The sequence below is a fragment of the Taudactylus pleione genome, unplaced genomic scaffold (assembly GCF_031769625.1).
Source record: "Taudactylus pleione unplaced genomic scaffold, aTauple2 ptg000510l, whole genome shotgun sequence".
Classification (NCBI taxonomy): domain Eukaryota; kingdom Metazoa; phylum Chordata; class Amphibia; order Anura; family Myobatrachidae; genus Taudactylus; species Taudactylus pleione.
The window spans coordinates 3,107,759-3,130,429 of NW_028284912.1; the positions used below are offsets into that span (position 1 = coordinate 3,107,759).

The 22,671-nt window shown below is 45.2% G+C and overlaps 1 protein-coding gene across 1 annotated transcript in view; it reads right to left on the bottom strand.

Moving 5' to 3' along the window:
* The window catches only part of TNFRSF11B (TNF receptor superfamily member 11b), a 36,217-nt gene extending 13,926 nt beyond the window's left edge, over positions 1-22,291 (bottom strand). The window contains exons 1-2 of the mRNA XM_088450194.1: positions 22,224-22,291; positions 8,712-9,060 (exon numbers count right to left, since the gene is read on the bottom strand). Of these exons, the coding sequence (XP_088306320.1) occupies positions 8,712-9,060; positions 22,224-22,256 (382 nt within the window). The 5' untranslated portion in view covers positions 22,257-22,291. The remainder of the gene's footprint in view (positions 1-8,711; positions 9,061-22,223) is intronic.
* Positions 22,292-22,671: the final 380 nt, after the last annotated feature.

The following is a 22,671-nucleotide window of genomic DNA, read 5'->3' on the forward strand; positions in this document are numbered from 1 at the left end:
TGATAGCTGCATCTTCTCCCATGAAACCCACTGGCACCGAGCTTAAACCCCATGGCAACGAGCATGTAACCCCTGGCAACGAGCATAAACCCCATAGCAACGAGCATAAACACCATAGCAACGAGCATGAATCCCCCTGGCAACGAGCATGAAACTCCATGGCAACGAGCATAAACCCCATGGCAACGAGCATAAACCCATGGCAACGAGCATGTAACCCCTGGCAACGAGCATAAACCCCCTAGCAACGAGCATAAACCCCATAGCAACGAGCATTAATCCCCCTGGAAACGAGCATGAAACCTCCTGGCAACGAGCATGAAACCCCCTGGCAATGAGCATTAAAACCCCTTGACAACGAGCAAGAAACCCCCTGGCAACGAGCATGAAACCCCCTGGCAATGAGCATGGAACCCCCTGGCAACGAGCATAAAACCCCTGACAACGAGCAGGTAATTTTAAAGTAATTAGAAGCTGTACTGTGGGGCATAAAATGGTGTCGGCAAATATGTAAGTGGCACTTTGGTAATAGACATTATAGTGTGTGGTATAATGTGTAATGGGCATTATTGTGCGTGGAATAATGTAAGTCACTATACCAGGGAAGTTTGACTAGTGCACTGCCTTATGGAGGAGCAAGGACAAAATCCAGGTACAGGAAGGGAGGGGGCGCAAAATTGCTACCTTGCATCGGGTGACAGATATCCTAGTTTCGGCCCTGATATATGGGCACAAAAACAGACAAATCTCAGGTGCACATCTCCATTATATATATTCAGGGAGTGGAGTCCAGGAATCTTTCCCATATACTCCATTTAATGTGCTTTATTGCACACCTGAGGGAAAGGAGACGCCCTCAGGGCCTGATTCAGAGCCGGACGCTCTGAACGAGCGCCCGCTCTGAATCAGGGCGTTTTTTTTTTTTTATTGTTGCGGCTTCTTGGCCGCTCGCATAGCTGTGGGTTACCACCCACAGCTTATGCGAGCGGCCATGATGATGGTCAAGACCATCGCAACCATCGGGCTTGCGACGAGACCTTTGCGGTAGCATCTCGTTGCCGCAAGCCCAAGAGTGCTTTTGGCTCTAACACTGGGGCCGGCCCCAGACGGTAGGCGTTCCCATGGGAACGCCTCCGTCTGGGCAACCACGCCCCCGGCCCGCCCACCAAAGGGGGCGTGCTGTCACTCAACATCGACAGCACGCCCCTTTGGTACGAGACCCGGAGCAACGGTTTGGTCGTCGCTATCCGGGTCTCGCGCATGCGCACGACGGACTGGGCCACCATCGACCCGCTTGCGAGCGCATAGTGCTCCCGAGCGGGTCTGAATCAGGCCCTCAGTCTGGATTAGCACCCCTACCTTATTGGTTTAAAAGCATGGAGTCTGGTACTGTATATGCACACTAGTATTAGGCACAATTCTAGGTAAGTCCTACAAGTTATATACTGTAGTGCAACTTTGGTTCATTTTTGGGGCATGGGTCCCCCTGGATTGCTTTGGTTGATCTGTTTCAGGGCACCGCATTATAACACATTTTGTCTAAACGCCCTGTTATGTCATCCCAGTCTGTGCAACTATCATACTCAGATGCGTCCTCGGATCAGGGGGAATTGCCTGAGGACTCTGACTCGGATTCTCATGTCCGAAAAGTGGAAACGAAATCTTCCTTTAATGTGCCGGCATTGGTGAGAGCAGTGCGGTCCATTCTTGATATAGAGGATGACGCACCGTCCCCTAAGTTCAAGTATCCAAATTTTAAGCAGGCAAAAGTGACGCTGTTTTTCCTCTATCTGACTAGCTGACTGATCATATGGCGGAAGCCTGGCAGTCACCTAATAAGAGGTTCCAGCCGCAGAAACGTTAAGCATCTAGTTATCCATTTCCTGCAAGTCATTGCAAAAAGTGGGAAACCCCACCTGCAGTGGATGTTACTCGTTTAATCAAGAGTGCTACTTTGCCTATAGCTTCCATTTCATCCCTAAAAGATCCCACAGACAGGAAGGTGGAGACTTGTTTAAAATCAATTTATTCTCTCTCAGGGGCAGTGGTCCGTCCGTCCATGGCCATCTCTTGGGTGGCTAAAGCCATTGAGAGCTGGGCCAATGTCCTCGAAGATACTTTTCCTGAGGAAGCTCCGGAGGTTCAGAGAGCTTTAGTGGGGCAATGGGGGATGCCGCTTCCTATATTGGAGAAGCGTCTTTGGATGCCAGTCTTCTGACTTTCAGAGTTTCGGCGGCAGCAGTCTCTGCTCGCCGGTCTTTGTGGCTCCGTTCTTGGAAAGTGGATGCGGATTCCAAGAAGGGCCTGGAGGCTTACCCTTTAATGGGGAGATTTTGTTCGGCTCTGACCTGGACAAAATTGTTGATACCCTGGCAAAGTCTAAGTCTGCGTTTCTGCCATCAGCAGCTGCGCCTTCTAAGGCTAGGACCTCGGCCTTTCGGTCCTTTCATACTCAGGGTAAGTCCAAGGGTCAGTCCTTCCCAAGGCAGTCGTCAACTAAGGCTGCCCCTAAACCAAAGAAGCAGGCCTGGAGCACCAGTTCTGTCATCACGATGCTTCAGGCGCGCAAGCCTGCTTCCGCCAGGATTTACCACAGAGTGTGGCATAGTTATTTTCAGTGGTGTGAGTCCAGAAACTATGATCCGCAGGCGTTTCGTGTTTCTAGGGTTTTGGCATTCCTTCAGTCTGGTTTGGAACTAGGCTTACGCCTAGCTTCTTTGAAAGTTCATGTGTCTGCACTATCTGTGTGGTTCCAGTGTAGAATCGCTACTCTGCCAGATGTCCACACCTTTTTCCAGGGGGTTCTCAGGATTCAGCCTCCCTTTTTTCCCCCTGTGGCTCCTTGGGATTTGGCGGTGGTGCTTCGGGCCTTACAGGGTCCTCCATTTGAACGTCTTGAGTCATTGAAATTCAAGTGGTTGACGGTTAAAACTTTTTCTCCTTGCTATTGCTTTGGCCAGGAGGGTGTCAGAATTGGGGGCGCTTTCCTGTCGTTCTCCTTTTCTGATCTTTCACCAGGACAGGGCAGCGCTTCGCACTCATCCGGGTTTTCTTCCTAAGGTGGTTTCTAAGTTCCACATTAATCAGGAAATTGTTGTGCCGGCATTTCAGTCACCTGATCTCTCGGCTGGTGAGGCTTCCTTAGATGTGGTCCATGCTCTCAAAGTTAATGTGGACCGGACTAGTTCCATTCGGAAGTCAGATTTCTTGTTCGCCGTCTTTGGTTTTCATAAGAGGGGTTGGCCTGCCAACAAACAAACTTTAGCCCGTTGGCTTTGTTTGGTTATTTGTGAGGCTTATGCACAGGAGGGTTTGCCTGTTCCGGCCTCTGTTAAGGCTCATTCTACTCGGTCTGTGGGTCCCTTGTGGGCTGCTGGCCGTGGCGCCTCGGCTGTTCAGCTTTGTAAGGCGGCCACATGGTCTTCCATCCAGACCTTTCTGAGGTTCTATGCGTTTGACACCTTCGCCTCTCAGGATACATCCTTCGGGCGCTGGATTCTCCTTTCATGGGCTATGTGGCTGGTCACCGGTTTTCCGCCTCCCTTTCTGTGAGTATGGTTCTTGTGTGTTCCAGTCTTCCTCCTCAGTTTTTTCCTCCTCCGGCCTTGGCTACTTACCAACTGAGGTGCGTGTGGCTCGGCAGGGTATAGAGGAGGATGGACCTAGTGCATCCTGGTAGCTAAAGCTTTAACTTTGTGGTGCCCTTTGGATCCAGATCCAGCTATACCCCAAAGTCAACCCTGTGGACCCTATGGACTTCGTAGAAACAGAGATAACAAAGGTAAGTTCTTACCATATCTCTTGTTTTTCGGGTCCGTAGGGAGGGGGCAGGGCTAATATAGTTTGAAGCGTGTCATTTAGCCCCGCCCACTCCGCACGGACCAATAAATATCTGACTTTTCCAGGAAAGGGACGGGGTCTAATTATGACTACAGCCCGGCCCTGCCCACCGAACCTGCCAGCAGCTCTCCTCTCTGGGCTGCTCTGGCATGGCATGCTGGGTTGTATAGTTCCACAGGAGCTGGAGTGACACACGTTGCCTACCCCTGCTGTACTGAATGAATTACAATGAAGAACAGTGTAGGCATAATGCTTTACTATCCTGGTAATATTATGTTATAACATGGCTGGGGATTTTCCACTAGACAGCTGCTGGAACTGAAAACGCCCTGACCTAGTTAGCTGTCGATAGGAAAACTGTGTATTTTAATCTAGAGCACCACAAGATGCAGTGATTAAATTGCTGGTCAGCCTAGGTTGCCTAATGAATGATCCGGCTGTGAACTGCAGGCAGATCTGTTACACGGGACGGCCATGTTGATAGCATATTCTCTGCTCTGTTTATGTAAATTACATTGCAATACACTAGTAGCTAAGTAGATGGGTAGAATAGGTAACACATATTGAAGGCATATCTCTGAGGGCCCGCTAACCGTGTGAAAATAATCATTAAAAAAAGTGTCATTATTTTAAGTTTGGTCGAATTTAATCTATTTCTACATAAACAAGAAAAAAAACAATCTGCATATCGTATCCTCACCCAATACTCCTCCATCCCTACCCAAAGATTACACCTTCTGTTCTCGCCTGTGATGCTCCTCCTCTGGAAATCATTTCCCCTCCCTTTCACATACCTCCCAACATTTTAGGTTAGGAAAGAGGGACAGGTCGTGCGACTTCGGCGCGCGCGGCCGAAAAGGGGGTGTGACTTTAAGAAAAGGTCTACTGGTCTACTGAAAACGGGGCGGAGCCTCGTGGCTTCCCCCGCTTTCGTCACTTTGGGGGCGTGCCCAGCACTCTACGAGATGCTGGGCAGCCCCCCGGCTCTCCGTACAGAAGAGAACAGATGCCGAGCGCATGCGCACAGCATCTGTTCTCTTACTGCACACCCACTGCTCAGCGGTTTGTGCTCTCCCAACTTCCTCCCCACCGCGGGACGCTGCGGCCCGCGGGCGGGACAGCGGGACAGTCCCAGAAAAACTGGACTGTCCCGCTGGAAGCGGGACAGTTGGGAGGTATGCTTTCAGACTCCAGAGGGGTATATTTATTATAGTTCAAGTTTTTAGAAGTAGAGATGTTGCCCATAGCAACTAATCAGATTCTAGCTATTATCTTCTAGGAGGTACTAAATAAAAGTTAAGTACAATCTACTTAGATAAAAATAATACCTCAAGCTTAACAAAAAATTATTATCACTATTATTATTACCGCACAGAAATGTACCTTAAAATAACATGCAAAATATATTACGTTAGTATAAGTGCAAAATGTACTGTGTGCTGAAATGTACAAAATAAATAATATCAGCTACAAATAAAAATGTAAACACTAGTAAAATAATAATAATAATAATAATAATAATAATAATAATAATACCAATATTTATGATTAAAGGATTGTACACTAGTTATTTACATTGGAGATGTTTTCATTTATAGATTACTGATGTAGTCCACAATATTCGCATTTTACAGCTGACATCAACTTTGGAACATTATGATTAAATGGTATTTGTTATCTGGTATCTGCAATAGATCATGTTTTATGTACTGTCTACCAAGGCAGAGTTATTACTTTCTGTATATTAATTCTAAATATGAAGTATGGAAAACTGATCTAAAGATCTAAGATCTAAATTACAACACATTTGCCATCACTCCAGTAACGTAATTAACTGTTTATAGATTGTTAATTTAAAAAAAAAATTTTTTTTTATATATACTGTGTGTGTGTATATATGTATATATACATATGCACACACACTTATACAGTGTATAATATATATATATATATATATATATGTGTGTATGTATGCATGCATATGTTAATTGACCCAAAAATTAGTATGGCTTTTAAAATTGTTGCCTAAAAAAATATTTTTTAACACCAAAATAATAGGCGCAAATAAATTCTGAATGCATCATAGAAAAATATGTACAGTTTAAGACATTGTTTTGTTTCAAACTGGGGCCACTTTATATAGAAAAGTGTATTTATAGGCTTAGGCCCTGATTCAGAGCGCTCGCTCTGAATCAGGGCGTTCCTTTTTTTTTGGATTCGGCCTCCTGGCCGCTCGCATAGTGTGGGTGACCACCCACAGCCTATGCGAGCGGTCAGGTGATGGTCGCGATGGTTGCGACCATTGGGGCTTGCGATGAGACCCTTGTGGTAGGGTCTCGTTCCCGCAAGCCCCTGTTAGCTTCACTGGTGATGTCAGTGGTGTCTCCCACAAACGACAGGCGTTCCTTCGGGAACACCTCCCTTTGTGTAGCCACCTCCCTGCCCGCCTCCAAAACGGGGCGAGCTGTCAATCACAATCGACAGCCGCCCCGTTTTGGTGCGAGACCCGTAGCGACGGAGTGCCCGGTGCTGGCCGGGTCTGACGCGCACATGCGCAGGGGGAAAACATCGACCCACTTGCGAGCGCATAGCACTTGCGAGCGGGTCTGAATCAGCCCCTTAGTTCTATCAATGTCATGCAAATAGTGATATCAGTACTGATGTGACTAAATATTCTCTGTAAAGTGCTGCAAAATACGTGTGCGCTATGTAATAACCAATAATAATCATAATGTAATAAAGGCTGTAACTGTGTCCTTCAGTCTCTGATTTATTAAAGAGTTTATTGAAGCAGTTGTCATCACTAAAATGGTTGCCGCCAAGAGCATCAGGTGCTCTTTGAATAAGTGACCACAATGAAGTCACTCTACTAGGAAGAGTGGGCCTAATTCAGACCTGCTCACAAGCGGGTCGATGTTACCCAAGTGCGCATGTGCACGACGGAGGCGGCTCCGTCGTGTGCATGTGCGAGACCCGGATAGCGACGGGGAAGCCGTCGCTCTGGGTCTCGCTACAAAGGGGGCGTGCTGTCGATGTTGAGTGACAGCACGCATCCTTTGGTGGGCGTGCCGGGAGCGTGGCTGACCAGACGGAGGCGTTCCCATGGGAATGCCTACCGTATGGGTCCGGCACCACTGACATCACTAGTGATGTCAGTGGGAGTGCTTTTGGCTCTGATAGAGCCAAAAGCACTCCAGGGCTTGCGGCCACGAGACCCTACCACAAGGGTCTCGTCGCAAGCCCGATGGTCGCGATCGTCTTGACCATCGCAACCATCATCATGGACGCTCGCATAAGCTGTGGGTGGCCGCACTATTAAAAAAAAAAACGCCCTGATTCAGAGCGAGCGCTCTGTCAGAGCGTCCGGCTCTGAATCAGGGCCAGTGTCCATTGCTGTATATCCGGAGTCTACTTATCAGACCGCAGTCCAAGAAGAGTCTAATAGGCTAACCCATACTGGCCTACTTACCCTGAGTCTCAGGGAGGCTTGGTCATTATCTGGTGTCCTCCAAGACTCCTGGAAAAATTAGGCCAACCCTCTCAGGTTCTACTTCTTGTGAAGAGGGTGGGACAATAATAATGCAAATCATGTTATCACACCCCGTGCAATTTCCCGTTTTACTCCCCACCCTGTCTCCTGGAAGGGAGGTTCAAACAGTGGTGAGGTATGGGCTAGCGCAGTGGTTCCCAAACTTTCTTGAATCACGGTGCTATAGTATCAGTGTTTATTTCATGGCACCCCTAGACCAAAAGTTTGTCATTGAGAAATTTAGCAAAAAATATTAAAGTAATTTATGTGTAATTGTCATCCTTGGGGTCAGTTGTGTTGTAGTGGACAGGGATATGCTCTGTTTCTCAATGTATTTTATAATTGGCAACCCCCAGCACATTGCCTATCATACTGACCATAAATAATAGGATTTGGTCAGGGGCGGAACTCCGGAGACAATGGAGTCATTTGCCGCCGGGCGCCAGCCCTGAAGGGGGCACCTGGCTCCATTGTCCTCGGGAGCTGCATGGAGAAGGAGCGCCGCTGATCGGCGCTCCACCTCCATTGGCGTAACTACGGAGGGTGCAGGGGGTGCGGTCGCACACCCTGCACCCTCCATTTGCCGGGCGCCCGCTGAGTGTGTTACCAGCGGGCGCCCGGCTCCTATTCAAACTCCCGGCAGCAGCTCCCTCCGTCTTCCGGGTCCCGCAGTGCACTATGGGAGTGACGTCATGACGTCACTCCCATAGTATGACGTCACTCCCATAGTGCCGAGGAGCGGATGCCAGGGATGGACGGCAGCAGAACTGGAGCGGGGATAAAGGTAAGTGGTTTTTTTTTTTTTTTTGTGTGTGCGCGCGTGGGGGGAAGGGCTCACTACTGGGGGCAGCTACAGGGAGCTCACTACTGGGGGCACCTACAGGGGTCAACTACTGGGGGCTCACTACTGGGGGCTCACTACTGGGGGCTCACTACTGGGGGTACTGCATAGGGGACCATTACTGGGGGGCACTACATAGGCGGGCACTGCATAGGGGGACTACTACTGGGGGCATTGTATAAAAGGAACTGCATAGGAGGGGCGGCGGCAGCTGGGGCTGGCATAGGTGCTGGGGCGGTGGTACATTTTAATTTGCGGGGGGGGGGCACCAACATTTATCTTGCCTCCGGGCACCTGGGATGAAGTTACGCCACTGGATTTGGTTCTAGACCACCATCCAGTGGCACCCCAGGGTGCCATGGCACCAGTTTGTGAACCACTGGGCTAACGGGTAGAGAATGCTGGAGGTATACGGATAGACTGATTTACAATATATATATATATATATATATATATATTATAACTCACAGTACTAGCTATTAGAGCGAACATAAATCATACCTTGCTGCAGTACTCCAGAGCCAGGTGGGCATTCCTTGTGTGGTATGCAAAACTCCACATCCAGAAAGTATCCGTCAATGCACTCACACAGCCTGTTGTTGGTGCTATTGCACTCCTGTTTCACAACCTGCAGCTCCTTACAGACGGCACTGCAGAACTGGCAGTCCTTGTAAGAATTCCAATGGTCAGCAAAGTGCTTGGGTGGGCACGGCGCACACTCTGTCCTCCTCTCAGAGGTGCAGTCGTGCTTAACAAAAGTCCCTGGTGGACACTGGTCGCATTGCAACATGTTAGGGTCATAACGAGTGTATTTTGGGGTATTTCCAATCGTAAGGCTGACATGGAACACCTGTAAAACAAAACAATTGTACGATATTAATAGGAGTAACTACCTAAGTAATGATTTTTTTTTTTTACTAGAAGTTTATTTTTAGATTGCATTATTATATAAATGATTATTATATACATTATTATTTATTTATAGATTTATTACAGTGCACACATATGGCCATATTTATTATATGCAAGTACATCGAAGGGGTAAATTACGATTCTGCCTCTGTGATAATAAACAGTTCCCCATTGATGTGACGTCAAGAGATTGCTTTTGGTCCCTTTGAGCAGGCGTTACGCTGCGACGCGCGGCTCTGCAGGCGAAGATGCTATCTTTTGACAGGGATCAAAGATTTGCTTTGGATAATGGGCCGTTTGGGGGGGAAAGGCAATCTCTATGGAACTTATCTGTACAGGAATTGTGTTCCAGCATTGGCACGGGAAGAGTTAAGCATGGTACACACTATAAGATTTCTTGGACGACATGCCCGATTCCTGCGGATTGGAACGACATATCGTCCAAATCGTGTAGTGTGTACCTACTATGGCCCTCATTCAGAGCCGTTCACTATTTGCGTTCGTTCGTTCAAAAACAAGGGGTGGCTATTCAAATGATCCGTTCGCACATTGCAGTCTGTTCACACCTCTAAGTCTGAACGAGCGAGCAAAACATACGCTCGTTTATTTGATAAAAACGCCCCCTGGCCGCTCGCACCATACGTCATGTCCGCTATTTATTAGATTAATCGAGTACAACGTACAGTGTATGAACTGCTCGCTATTCTTGTGGTTGGTTTTTTCAACCGCTATTTTGCGAGCAGTTCTGAGTTCAAAAAAACCAAATGACGTGGTCAATGACGCTGCTGTATTAATTATGCACTCCCTTAAAACGCCCGTTTTGACCTTTAAGCACGCCTACGTTCGAATTCCACTCCCCCGTTTTCAAACACCTTCCCCTGTTACCACCCACATACGCCTCATTCTGTCACTCAAAATAGCAGGCACTCGCTATATAGCGTACAAACGATTTTCGGCCGCACTGACTGGTTCGCGCATGCGTACTAAAAACCGTACGCACGCGCAGATGTGCGAACATCACTAGCGGCTCTGAATGAGGGCCTATGTCGGCTGTTGCGCGCTCGGGTCATCCCTACATGCAGCTCAACCTGACGATGCGACTAGGGACCGGCATATTGTATAGTGTGTACCCAGCTTTAGTTATGAAGTCAAGGTATAGTCAAGGTATAGCTGAGAGCTTACAATGGCTATTTTTTAAAAATCAAAGCTTTTCGGAGCTCGGTAAATAGGGCCAGACCTCACTTTCCACTGCATTGCTACTTACCTCCAATATCTCCTGTATCAGGCTCTTCCTAAATAACCCCAATACTTCAGTCTGCGCATGGTTTTAAGGTAAAGGGGGCTTGATAAATAGGAGGACCCAGTGTCGCTTAAATTATTTATTTTAACTTTTATAGAAGTTTCTGAACCCATATCACAAACCCGATCTTCCTTACGTTAACCATATTGCAATTTTAGAAGTACAGTATAATGAAAAAAAAAAAAAAAGAGTGAAATTTGCTAAAATATCTATAACCCTTTGTGTTTGCGGTTTGCGCCTGTTGTGTTTGGCACAAGGTTGATCGCTCTTCTCCCCCGTTGAAGTGGGCAGGGAAGGGTGAGTCAAAATGTTGTGGGGGAGGGGCACGGGGGCTATGCGTGGAGTAGGAAAGCATTAGTTTCGTATTTTTAATATTTATTTAACAGAAACTCCACTTATGAATGGCTGAGTATTCAACTTCAATATAAGCTTCAGTAAAAAATAGAAAGCATAAAACACACTTTATAAACATACTGTGAATGGCCGGGAGAGTTGGCAGCAGCGGGGCGTACTTGGACAAAGAGAACGTCCCATGATTGGACGTCAGTCTCAAGTGTCAGGTGATGCGAGAGTCTCTTCTAGGCCCTGTGTAGCTTGCTGCTGCCAAGTCTCCCAGCCAATCGCAACACATATTGTTTATTATTAATTTATTATACACATCCTCTTTAACACTTCAATCACAGTTCTTGTCATAACATACAGATGTCTGCTTAGCTTCATAAGCTAACAACTACTATGTACTTAGCAATACTTTATTTTTTTTTAATGGAGGGAAGTATTACATACATCTAGCACTATTTTTATTGTACGCTCTTTTCATGTTTTTGGGTGTGTTTCTTGCAGCAAAGATTAAAGCAGCAAAAACTCTCTGATGTTTACCTCACAAATTAATCTCTGGGTCTGCCCTAGAGGTGGACGTAGTAGTATTGATGTTTGCGCAGTTGAGCGATTTCGCTACTGTGCACAAAGCCCCATGGTAGGTACAGATGTTCCATCTGAGAACAATATGGCCTCCAGCGCGAGCGATTAAGCGCCAGTGTACGCAGCCACTTCAGCAACACGCCGGGGGAAACTCCCACAACACGCCCATAAGACGGAGCATATACTGGCGTCTGATTAGCCACCTCCCGGCACATTTCTTATGCAGTGCAGCTCAATCGCAACGGCGGCTCTGTGCGCGCAGACAGTGTAACATATGCACCGTACTAGTTATGACAGATATTTGCACACGCGCAGTGGCAATTAATCTATCAGCTGTGAGAACATCTGCATTGCGTGTGACTCAGAATCAGGCCCGATTTCTGCACCTAATTTTGGGGTCTATGTACTAAGCCTTGGAGAGAGATAACGTGGAAGGAGAAAAACAACCAACCAATCAGCTCCTAACTGTCACTATACAAGTTGTGTTTGAAAAATGACAGGAGCTGATTGGTTGGTACTTTATCTCCATCCACTTTATCTTTCTCCAAGGCCTAGTACATAGACCCTTTAAATACATCGCTCTCTAAGATGAAAGCTCATGTTTGTACATTGGGTGAATCTGTGCTCAGCCTGCAGCAGTAAGAAAGGAACAGCTGGTGAGGTTTGCACCTTCCACTGTAGCCTCCATCTTTATACCCATGCATGGTGTTATACGTTTATGCGTATCGCTCCATAAATGCTGCACCATGATATCATAATGGCATTGGGGGCTTGATATACTGTAGATTAACTTTGGTGTCTACAGTATTTCCCTAGGGGATGTATGTAATGCCGACAGTCAATTTATTGGTCGGTATGCTAACCCCCACTCTCTCCTCTCTAACCCTCCCTCTTTGGTGCCTAACCTCCCACCCTAGTGCCTGAACCTAACATCCCCCTCCTCGATGCCTAACCCTTCACACTTAGTGCCTAACCCCCAACCCTAAACCTAACCCCCCACACCTTCCGATACTTACCTTCAGCATGCCGGCAGTCGGTATTCTGGAGCCAGGATTCCGACGCCGGGATATAGTCCGTCGGCATGCCGTGTGGAGGCATGCTGACTACATCCCTTTCACTAGTATTCTGATTTTTTTTTTACTCTGATTTACAGTACCGTATGTTTATTTAATAGGGGCAGTCCCTCCAAGCTCACACCGGACTGTCATCCCAGTTACTGACTGTAATCATCCTTAACTGAACTGATAACCTGCTTTTGCCTTTTAAAAATAAAATCTCCGCTTTTAACTCACATGGCACAAATTGTACGAAATCTGCGATTCTGATAAATCGCTGTCCATAACATTTTCCCCAGATTCTGGAAGCCACAAAATTGATTATATTATGTATATAACATATTTATATAAAAAGGCATTTTCCTCAGATAAGTATGAAATGATCCTGTTGCTATAAATTATACTGTATTTGTGTCACAGAGAACATAACACTGGCCGAGGAGGCGCCTTGTACAAATCCTACTTTTAATCTTAATACCGCCCCTTTTAAACCGTACCTTAACTGTCTGTAGTTCTAATACAATGCATTCTGTGTAATGTTTATATACTGCAGAGACTTCCAACACAGATGCAAAACATTTATTGGAAACGGAAGTGGTTCTGTTTTCGTAAATATTTGTGGTCGCCATGGTTAGAAGATGTTTCCAATTTAAAATATCGGGCTCAGATTTTATTTTTTAATCACATTTCAAGAATGTGTGAATCTGCTCTAGACGGAGTTGTAGACTAGACACTGACACTACGCTGTTCCCACTTGCAAAGGCTGATGATTAATGCCAAAAGACAACCAATAATCTAAGGGCGGGATGCATCATGCATTGCAACACATCCCACCCCTTATCGAGTGCATAGCAGCGTTTATTAACGCGGTATGCATGAATAATTACGCTCTGCACAGTTCTTCCGATAAGAGTTGTCCCTTGCCATGTGACGGCTTCTGGGTTTATGACCTAGGAGTCCAATTTTGCTCTATCGGACCCCGGCCAGTGTACAGATGTGTCCACATACATCTATCTATCCATGCGGTACAAGTCGCGCTACACAAAACGCGGAAGCTCCATGTGACTCAGTAGCAACAAGCGTCTTTTCGTGCAAATTTTTACCTTCAAAAGCGGCTTATTCACACAGAAATGCGAATAGGTAGCACAAGAAGCTTCTGCTGATTAAAATGATATACAGCATGCCTATATTCTGTGTGCGACTGCGGGTGTATCTGTATGCAACATGCTACATTACAGTGTCAGTGGCTGTGACACTGTAACGTAGCATTTCGCATGCAGATACAGCAGCAGTCGCACACAGAATATAGGCATATCATTTTAATCAGCAGAAGCTGCTTGTGCTATCTATTCACATCATTGTGTGAATAAGACACATTTGAAGGCAAAAAGTTTCACAAAAAGACGTTCAGCGCAACCAAGTCCTGCCACGGCATAGCGCAACTAGACGGGCTGTTTAACGCGCAAGGAAGCTAGATGTATGAGGCCACATCTGTATGTGCAAGCCGTGCGTGGGAGGGGGATCTTTTGGTTCCCTCTCCTGCAAAGAGATGTCCACAGGATCTGACAAATATAAAGCTAAAAACGGAGAACAGTAACTCATGGTAGTAGAATCAACAATGTAGAATACAAAGAAAAGAACCCAGATGTGCTTAGCCCCCTCCTCCTCACCACAGCACTATCTGCTGTTCTGCGCCGCAGGGCCTGTGGCTCCTATCAGTGATCAGCTCTCAGACAATACTAAATGGCAAGGCCAGATTAATAATGGGGCAGGAGAGACTACAGCTCCAGGCCTCCACACATATATATAGGCCCATCATTATGACAGTTATGAGGTCTTGTCTTGTTGTCCTGTTTCATTAAAAGACGTAATGTAGATCTTATGCTTCTATTGCCTGTAAAATAACTTTGTGTGATCTTTATTATAGGACAACAGTGACAGCCATTGTTCAGACTTCAAGGACACCAGCGCCAGGTGCAAAATGACTTTGATTAAAGGTAAGTAGGGATCTAAGAGTTGCCTGTATTAAACAGGCAGTAAAGTATTTGTTTATGCGATGGATGTTAACGAAAGGAAAACATAAAAAGTCCACTTTAAGCCGCTACTAAAAACTTCACAAGTATAATAAATTAGGTGTCGCTATGCACATAGGGGTACACACATGTGGTTATAATACTAATGCCTGTATTCAATTTGAGGCAAAATAATTTATCGCCGATGACGTCATTTTCGCCTATTTCAATTATCCCTGTATTCAATTACATTGACTTTTCGCCGGTGCACTTGCGCCCAGCGGCACAAGAGATTGAATAGCTCCCGTTACTTTAGATGGGAGCTGTGGGCATGAAAGAAACAATTGAATTCCCCCCATTGCGTTTATGCACAGTGCAGCGTATGCGCAGTCTCCGAAAGCTTGTTATGGCGCACACACAGTCTGCTGACAATCGCAAGATGCGTAGGCTTTTGGACTTGTGTCCGACTGAGATTCAGGCACCATATTGGAATGTTGCCTTTTATAAATATGTTAGATCTATTAGGTCTGGCGGCTTTGAAAAACAAAAATGCTGTTAACTTTGCAAAAATGACATCTTTGTATTCTGCTTATTTTAACTTGAGGCACATTTTAGAATGTAAATGACCAGCATATTACCCGCAAAGCCTCACACCTCCCGGATTCGTGTTCACACTGTCAAAGAGTACAGTCATTTCTCTCCTGAAGAAACGTCTTGTGAAGACGCCGACTCAAACTGATTTATTGGTGTTCAACATCTGCGCTACAGAAACCTCATCTACACTGAGTGTGTCACTTTCGTAACCTGTTTGTTCGTTAAATGGAAACCTTCAGTAGAAGATCAAATAAACTCTTTCTAGCTTCGTATGAAATTCATGAAAATCTGGTTTACATTTATGAATAAAAATTTTTGAATGACCCCCAGCGCTGCTTTGTATTTCTGTGTTTGGCAACGTTATGCCCATTAACTGATGTACCGCAAAGACTGAAGTTTTTACTATACAAAAAATGAATCCTGGCACCGATAGGATTGCTCTAGAAAAAGAAAAACCCTTAAGAGTAAAGTAAGTATTAATCGTTTATTGTAAAAACATATTTCACAATAATATAAAAATATAATAATAGGTAATTAAATAAATCCCAGGAGTAGGACAGAAAATTCTTAATTATATAAATATTATTAATATTTATTAATTGCTATTTTTGTATTTTTTGTATATATACACACACACATAATGTACATATATAATTATATATATAATATACTGCATATATAATTTTTTTATTTACAATTTGCTGTCCCTCTCAGGGAGTTATATATTTATTTACCTATTTTTAGACTTTTATATTATTGTGAAATATTTTTTTTTTTTACAATAAATGATAATACTAAGTGGTAAATTTACTCAAGTGAGAGTATGTAGAAGTGAGTCTTAGAAGAGATGTTCCCCATAGCAACCAATCAGGTTCTACTTAACATTTAACTAGCACCTTCTAGAAGATAATGGCTAGAATCTGACTGGTTGCTATGGACAACATCTCTTCTAAAACTGACTTCTAAAAACTCTCACTTTATAAAATTGACCACTTAGGGCCGTATTCAGGGCCTGATTCAGAGCCGGACGCTCTGACCAGAGCGCTCGCTCTGAATCAGGGCCCTCCTACCTAAAAATGGAGCGGGCTCTTGGACACTCGCATAGCTGTGGGTTACCACCCACACCTTATGCGAGCGTCCATGATGATAGTCGTGATGGCATCGGGCTTGCGACGAGACCCTGCGGTAGGGTCGTGTGGCCGCAAGCCCTGGAGTGATTTTGGCTCTATCAGAGCCAAAATCACTCCCACTGACATCACTAGTGATGTCAGTAGGGCCGGACCCAGACGGTAGGCGTTCCCATGGGAACGCCTCCGTCTGGCAGCCACGCCCCCGGCACGCCCACCAAAGGGGGCGTGCTGTCAGTCACCATCTACAGCACGCCACCTTTGGTGCGAGACCCGGAGTGACAGCTTGGCTGTCGCTATGCGGGTCTCGTGCATGCGCACGACGGAGCTCCCTCCGACGTGCGCATGCGCATTAGGGCACCATCGACCCACTTGTGAGCGGGTCTGAATTAGGCCCTCAGTTTGAGGCGAAAAGACCAGACTTTTCGCCTGCTGGACTTTTTGCCTCCTTCGCCTGTTTTCCAGGCGGAAAAGAATCATGCGCGTGCCTGCTATTCCCCGTATTCAATTCCAAAGTAAGGGAACAGGCGAAACTTTGATTGGCGAAAAAATACGGGAATTTTCAGGAAATAATTGTAGGACCCGCCTAAAGATGTCCAGACTTGAGGGATCACTATGGGTTACCCCGTTTTTGCCTGCAACAGAAAGTTGGGCTTTTAAATAGCCGCTGCAGGTGTTTTTTCCCGACATTGAAGAAGTGATGCAGAAGAGCACTTAGCTTTTTTTTTCATTTTTAAAAGTGGTTAATGTGGCTAATTTGGTCTAATACATCCAGATTGGTCACTGGAATACTGCATGTACACTATGGGATGTGCAAAACCTATACAACGTTCACATACTTAATAATATATTTTGACGTTTTGTTTTTGTGTATTTAAAAAAACTCTCCTTTATTCTGCAATAGAAGTGGATTTAAAAGCTCAGACTGGGCTTTCAGCATCATGCACGCACCAGGCCAGCACTAATATTCAAAAGAACAGAACAATGGCCTCCGGAACAATAATTAACTCTTATATCCCCAGATAGCTATCCACGTGCGTCTTAATATCTGTTATAAATCATGAGAAAAAGTCATTTTTATAAATAAGCCCCTGTGTTCAGGGGTGGGCTGGGCCAGGGTGCCATTTGCCCCCCGGGCCAGTACAATTTTAATACTCTGGGGCAGCCTGTGGTCACACACTACCCACGCATTGCTGGCGGCTGGGAGGCTGGCATGGGATGTTTCCCTGACGCTCGTGTTATAACACGCTACATTATATTAGCAGGGATGGTGGATGTGTATCCACCCCTGTATTAGAGGCTGCTGCGGCAGCCCGGGCAGTCTTTGGTGTCTCTTAACCAGCAGCAGCGTCGGACCAGCAGCCAATACATGCTGCTCGTTTATTTATCAAGCAGTGAAAAACATAGTGAAGCTGACCAGTGCAGAAGTTACCCATGGCAACCAATCAGCTCCTACTGTATATCTCAATACTGACAGGGGAATCCTGACAAGGGACTTAAGGTAGGCATTGAAATTCCAACGCCTATCTTAATCCCGACGCCAGAACACCAGGCTGAACGAGGTAAGTCCAGTGTACCCTTACCATTAGCCACGCAAGGGGGGGAGGGTTATGTTTAGGCAGTGTAGCAGAGTTAGGGTTAGGTTATTTTTTTTGGGGGGGTGGTTAGGGTCAGGCACCCCTAGTGGGGAGGGTTAGGCACCACTGGGGGGGTTAGGGTTAGGTACTAAGAGGGGAGGGTTAGGTTTAGGTACGAAGGGGGGAGACTCAGGTTTCGGCACTAACACATTTAGAACTTTGCATGCGCACGGTGTCAGTTTCCGGAGCTGGCCAGGGTCTGCGGGGCAGGAATCGTAAAACTCTCTCCTGCAAATAAGCCTCCATAGGCATAGAGAGTTTTACGCTGTCTGAGGATGGTGTGAACCAAAGGGGCCAAACTCCGAAATGGTACATAAGGGTAAGATCGGATTCCCCATTGATAATAATGGTGACTAGAATTTGCAGTGCTAATAAGCCTTCTGCAGGAGATTTCTGTGACATTTCATGCATTAGGCTATCATTACATACAGCAAATTATAGGCGGGTGCAAGTGGACGCGATGGTGGACTGTCTGGAACCACCTACCGTGCTAATGTGCACGGGGGCCCAGAGAGTGGGCGTCTCAGTGCCTGCACAATCTGGCTCAGGTATCTGCAGCGGGGGAACGCTGAGACTAGCATTTGCATATTATTGCTGGCACGACTCCACATTCAAGTGCAAGTGCGACACAGCAGCGGCCAACGCTGAATCACGCCCAATATCATTTTCCTTTTTTTTTTTCCTTCCTCCAAATTGTACAGTACTGCCGCATGTGAGGGAAGAATCTGATAACTTCTGGGAATATTAAATAAGTTAACAGTGGACTCTTACACCATATATGGTTAGTGAAACCCTTGGGAAGCTCCACTTTGTGATACCAAATCTAATTTTTTTACTGTGACACCTATGCGTGAAATTATAGTGTTTACCTATTTAACGCTGTGACGGTCACGTTCATGCGTGCGCTGAGAGAGAAGAGGACGGAGAAACAGGGGTGGTGGGTGGTCTAAGTATAAAGGAACGGGAAGAGCAAATCAGCCTTTATATACTAGTGTGTATATATATATATATATATATCAGGGCTTGACAAATTTTTCTAAAATCTAGGAGCCAGGATGAAAGTGTAGGAGCCAGACCACCGCCCCCCCAAAAAAAAATTACAGGAGTGAGTGAGGAGCACAGCTCTGTGTGTTATGCAACTGTTATACACACTATATCCATTCAACTGGGACCATTTTGTGGACTAGTATAGTAACATGGAGGCCCCCTCACTGCTCTGCACAGCTCCTCTGTTACACCCCCCACCCTCCAGTAATAATGGACCACATTTCATATAAAACAATGGTGCTAGAAAGTACAACAAAATCCCCCTCCCCTCGTGGTCACACCAGTATCCCTCTGAAACTGCTCCGCAATACCTGGCCCCACAAAAACCATATTACCGAGGAGCTCTATGCAGCTGGAGATAGGGGACAATAGACAGCCGGGACGTACAGGAGGATCAGTGTAGACTGGGACAGACAGCAGGGATCAGAGCAGGCCAGGATGGAGAGGAGGAGTCAGTGCAGGCCGGGACGGACACAGGCACAGCAGTCACCTTAGGCGACACTCAGCACATGCACTCCTGTGCATGAAATGAGCGCAGTATGAATCTCTGCGGGAGCTGAGGAGGATCTGCTTCCTCCCTCACTGCAAAATCTGGTAGCCAGGCAGCAAAATCTGGTAGCCATGGCGACCTGGCCCCTAGGATTTATCAAGCCCAGAATATAAATATATATATATATATATACACACACAGTGTTCAGTCTCCCATATATTCCGAGATATGGAATATTCCGAAATACTGAATTTTTGATGGCTTAATGTCCACAAACATTGTTTAAGGCACAAACTTATTAAAAATATTGTATAAAATTACCTTCAGGCATTGCGTATAAGGAGTATATAAAACATAAATGTACTTCATGTATGTACACAAACTTTGTTTGAGCCACAAAATGATTGAAAATATTGTATAAAATGACCTGCAGGCTGTGTGTATAAGGTGTACATAACACATAAATGTAGAATGACCACTGTTTTACATAGGCTTCAGCCTGTATGACTTTATGTATTTAGAACTGACATTACTTTGGGGAATTCCAACTGTACTCATCTATTTTTAATTGTTAGCGAACAGATAAGAACTGTAGAGTATAAGAACATTCTAATAGCGCCAAACACTTGCTGGCTGTGAAGCACCGTGGAGGACAGTTCTGGTGCAAATACAAGAGGTGGTGTTGCCTATAGACATTGCTAACCCAGGGATGATCAACCTAATACATTTCAGGGTCCACAGGGAGGGCCCTCTTACCTCCTAGGCCCACCGGTGGCCCATCATTGTGCTATCCATTCTTTTTCTACTGCAGTTTCAAAAAGCAGAGCTCTAAGTAGCACCTACTGTGTATTAGCCCATGTATGCAAACTGTACTAAGCAGAGCCGTAACTAGGGTAGTGCGACCAGTGCCTTGGCACAGGTCACCGCAGGGCAGTGGGCGCTGTTTGGGCCTGTCACTTTTCCTGTTTATTATTATTCTCAACTGTAGCGTCCTCTTCTTGTATCCCCAGCATCTCCTGGCCTCTCCTATCTCTTCCCTGGCCCTTCCCCATGAGGCCATGGCCCTTTTTCAGGTGCACCTCTTATGTCTCTATTTAAAAAATGGGGGGTGGGGGGAGGCGCCAATGCTCTCTATGGCACAGGGCACCAAAAAGTCTAGTTATGGCTGTGGTACTAAGTTACATACCCATGCATGCTTACAGTACACCTGGACAAATGGGGAGAGGAGCTAAGCAGCATTAGGACTTATACAATGGGCAAAAGTACAATGCAATCAGGGATAAGCCATGCAATCCATTTCATTTAAAATATGCAAAGCACTATACTGTGGCGGCTGGCTGCTTACAGAGCGGGAACACACTGAAAATACTAAGCACATTTCGATATTTTTTATATGAATTATAATTTATAATTGAGTGTGTATATATATATATATATATATATATATATATATAGTCACCACATGTTCTAGTACACCTCAGGGAAGAGATACTGAGATTCCGTGAAAGGAAAGTCCATATATTCTATTTGAATTACCGACCCATATGTAAATATGTTAAATTGTACTATTTGCAAGATAAAATCTAACTAATCTACACCTCTGTATTGTTGAAATGCATTTTCAAACATGTTCTACAAGTTTGCTGGGAGGGAGGGAGGGAGGGAGTTACTCTAACAAGAGCAGACTGTTACCGATAGTTTGCAAGCTCCTGTGTCATATAAGATGCCTTGTTCTCATTTTATGGGCCACTCTAAGTTGCATGATTTGTACCTCTGGTTTTGTGGCGCATTATAAATAATTGATGATACATAGACATCGTCACTAAACATTCCATGCAACAGTCACTGTGAGGAGAGATGCTTAACAATGTTAGTGTACAGGAAAGGTAGATGCAATTTGTAAATGTAGTTTTGCATTCAGTTCCGAAAAATAATCCTTAACCTGGAAGACATGTCCCGAGCATTCCGGATTATAGACCTTCAAGGAGATCGACTTTTATGACTTGGACAATCACAGCGTTGTATATAAAGTCAGGAATTTAAAAATAAGTACAGTATGCAAACAGAGCGCCCCTCTCCCACGGCTGCCTGTTATTAGTTGTGATAGAGAATCCCGAAAAATTATAATATTGTGTTATATCTTAATAATATGACATATCCGACTACAGGTCAGCAAATGGTTTTCAGACAACTGGCATGGCCTGAGCAGTCACTCTAAAATATATACATCTACAGTATATGGAAACAGTGGGCACTGCAGTTAAAGGTATTAGTGCATATAGGAGAGGGTGCCAGAACTAAATTAGGAGGAAAAGAACGTTATCCCAGTATCATCATTTGTAGCAACGTTCAGGTTTATTTGCAGAACCAGCAACGTTTCAGATCACAAAGGTCCTTTATTAATCTATAAAGCTAGATAAAGGACTTTTGTGCTGTTTCTGCAAATAAACCTGAGTGCTTATGCAATTGAGAAATGTGTGTATGTATGTATGTAAGTAGATAGATAGATAGATAGATAGATAGATAGATAGATAGATGTGTGTATAACATGCATTACATCTGTACTCACAATGCATGACTGCTGCATATCCCAGTATACACATGCACACAATGCACACCTATTGCAACTATTCTTCTTTCTGCTCCAGAATAAGGCACCAAAGATTTTGTCACTATAATAAAATAATTCCTGCAGGTTCTTTCAACTCCCAGTCACAGCATCAATCCTATCCCCAGTCAGCATGACAAAGCCATATAAGAAGCATGCCACATCTGCTGGGACAGTCACAGCATAGATCAGCCTGGATATGAGACATACAGTACACAGCTATGGTCCTCCTTGGAGACACTGCTGCTGTGTGAGCTGCAGATGAGCCAGCCCCAGAGAGTGTAGCTGCAGGGATACAGTGTGTACTCACCACCACAAGCGTGCAGCTAATGATCCTGTACATTGTGGTCTGTCTGTAAACCTCAGGAGCTGGGAGCACAATCCTCCACTGACTGCTTCCAGGACCTCCTCCAGGTTTTATATACAGAGCCACAGGAAGCTTCTTAATGACGTCATGATGCTTTTTTTGTTGTTGAAAACACAGAAAGTGATGAGGTCAAGGTCCTGAGTACCTACACAGTTCATTTTTTGCCTGGAAAGTCCCACTGCTCACAATGAGCGAGTAAATATTATGAATCCATATACTGTATATGATATACAGGACGGTACACCGCCACATTCCTTGATTGCTAATTTCAAATTATTTAAAATTTTTACTTTGTCTTTTAGATATGGTGTAGTTTGAAAAAACCTGTATTACCTGATTTCTATCTTTCCATATCTTTTCTTTTGAGTGGATATCTTCCTGGTCCCTCTCA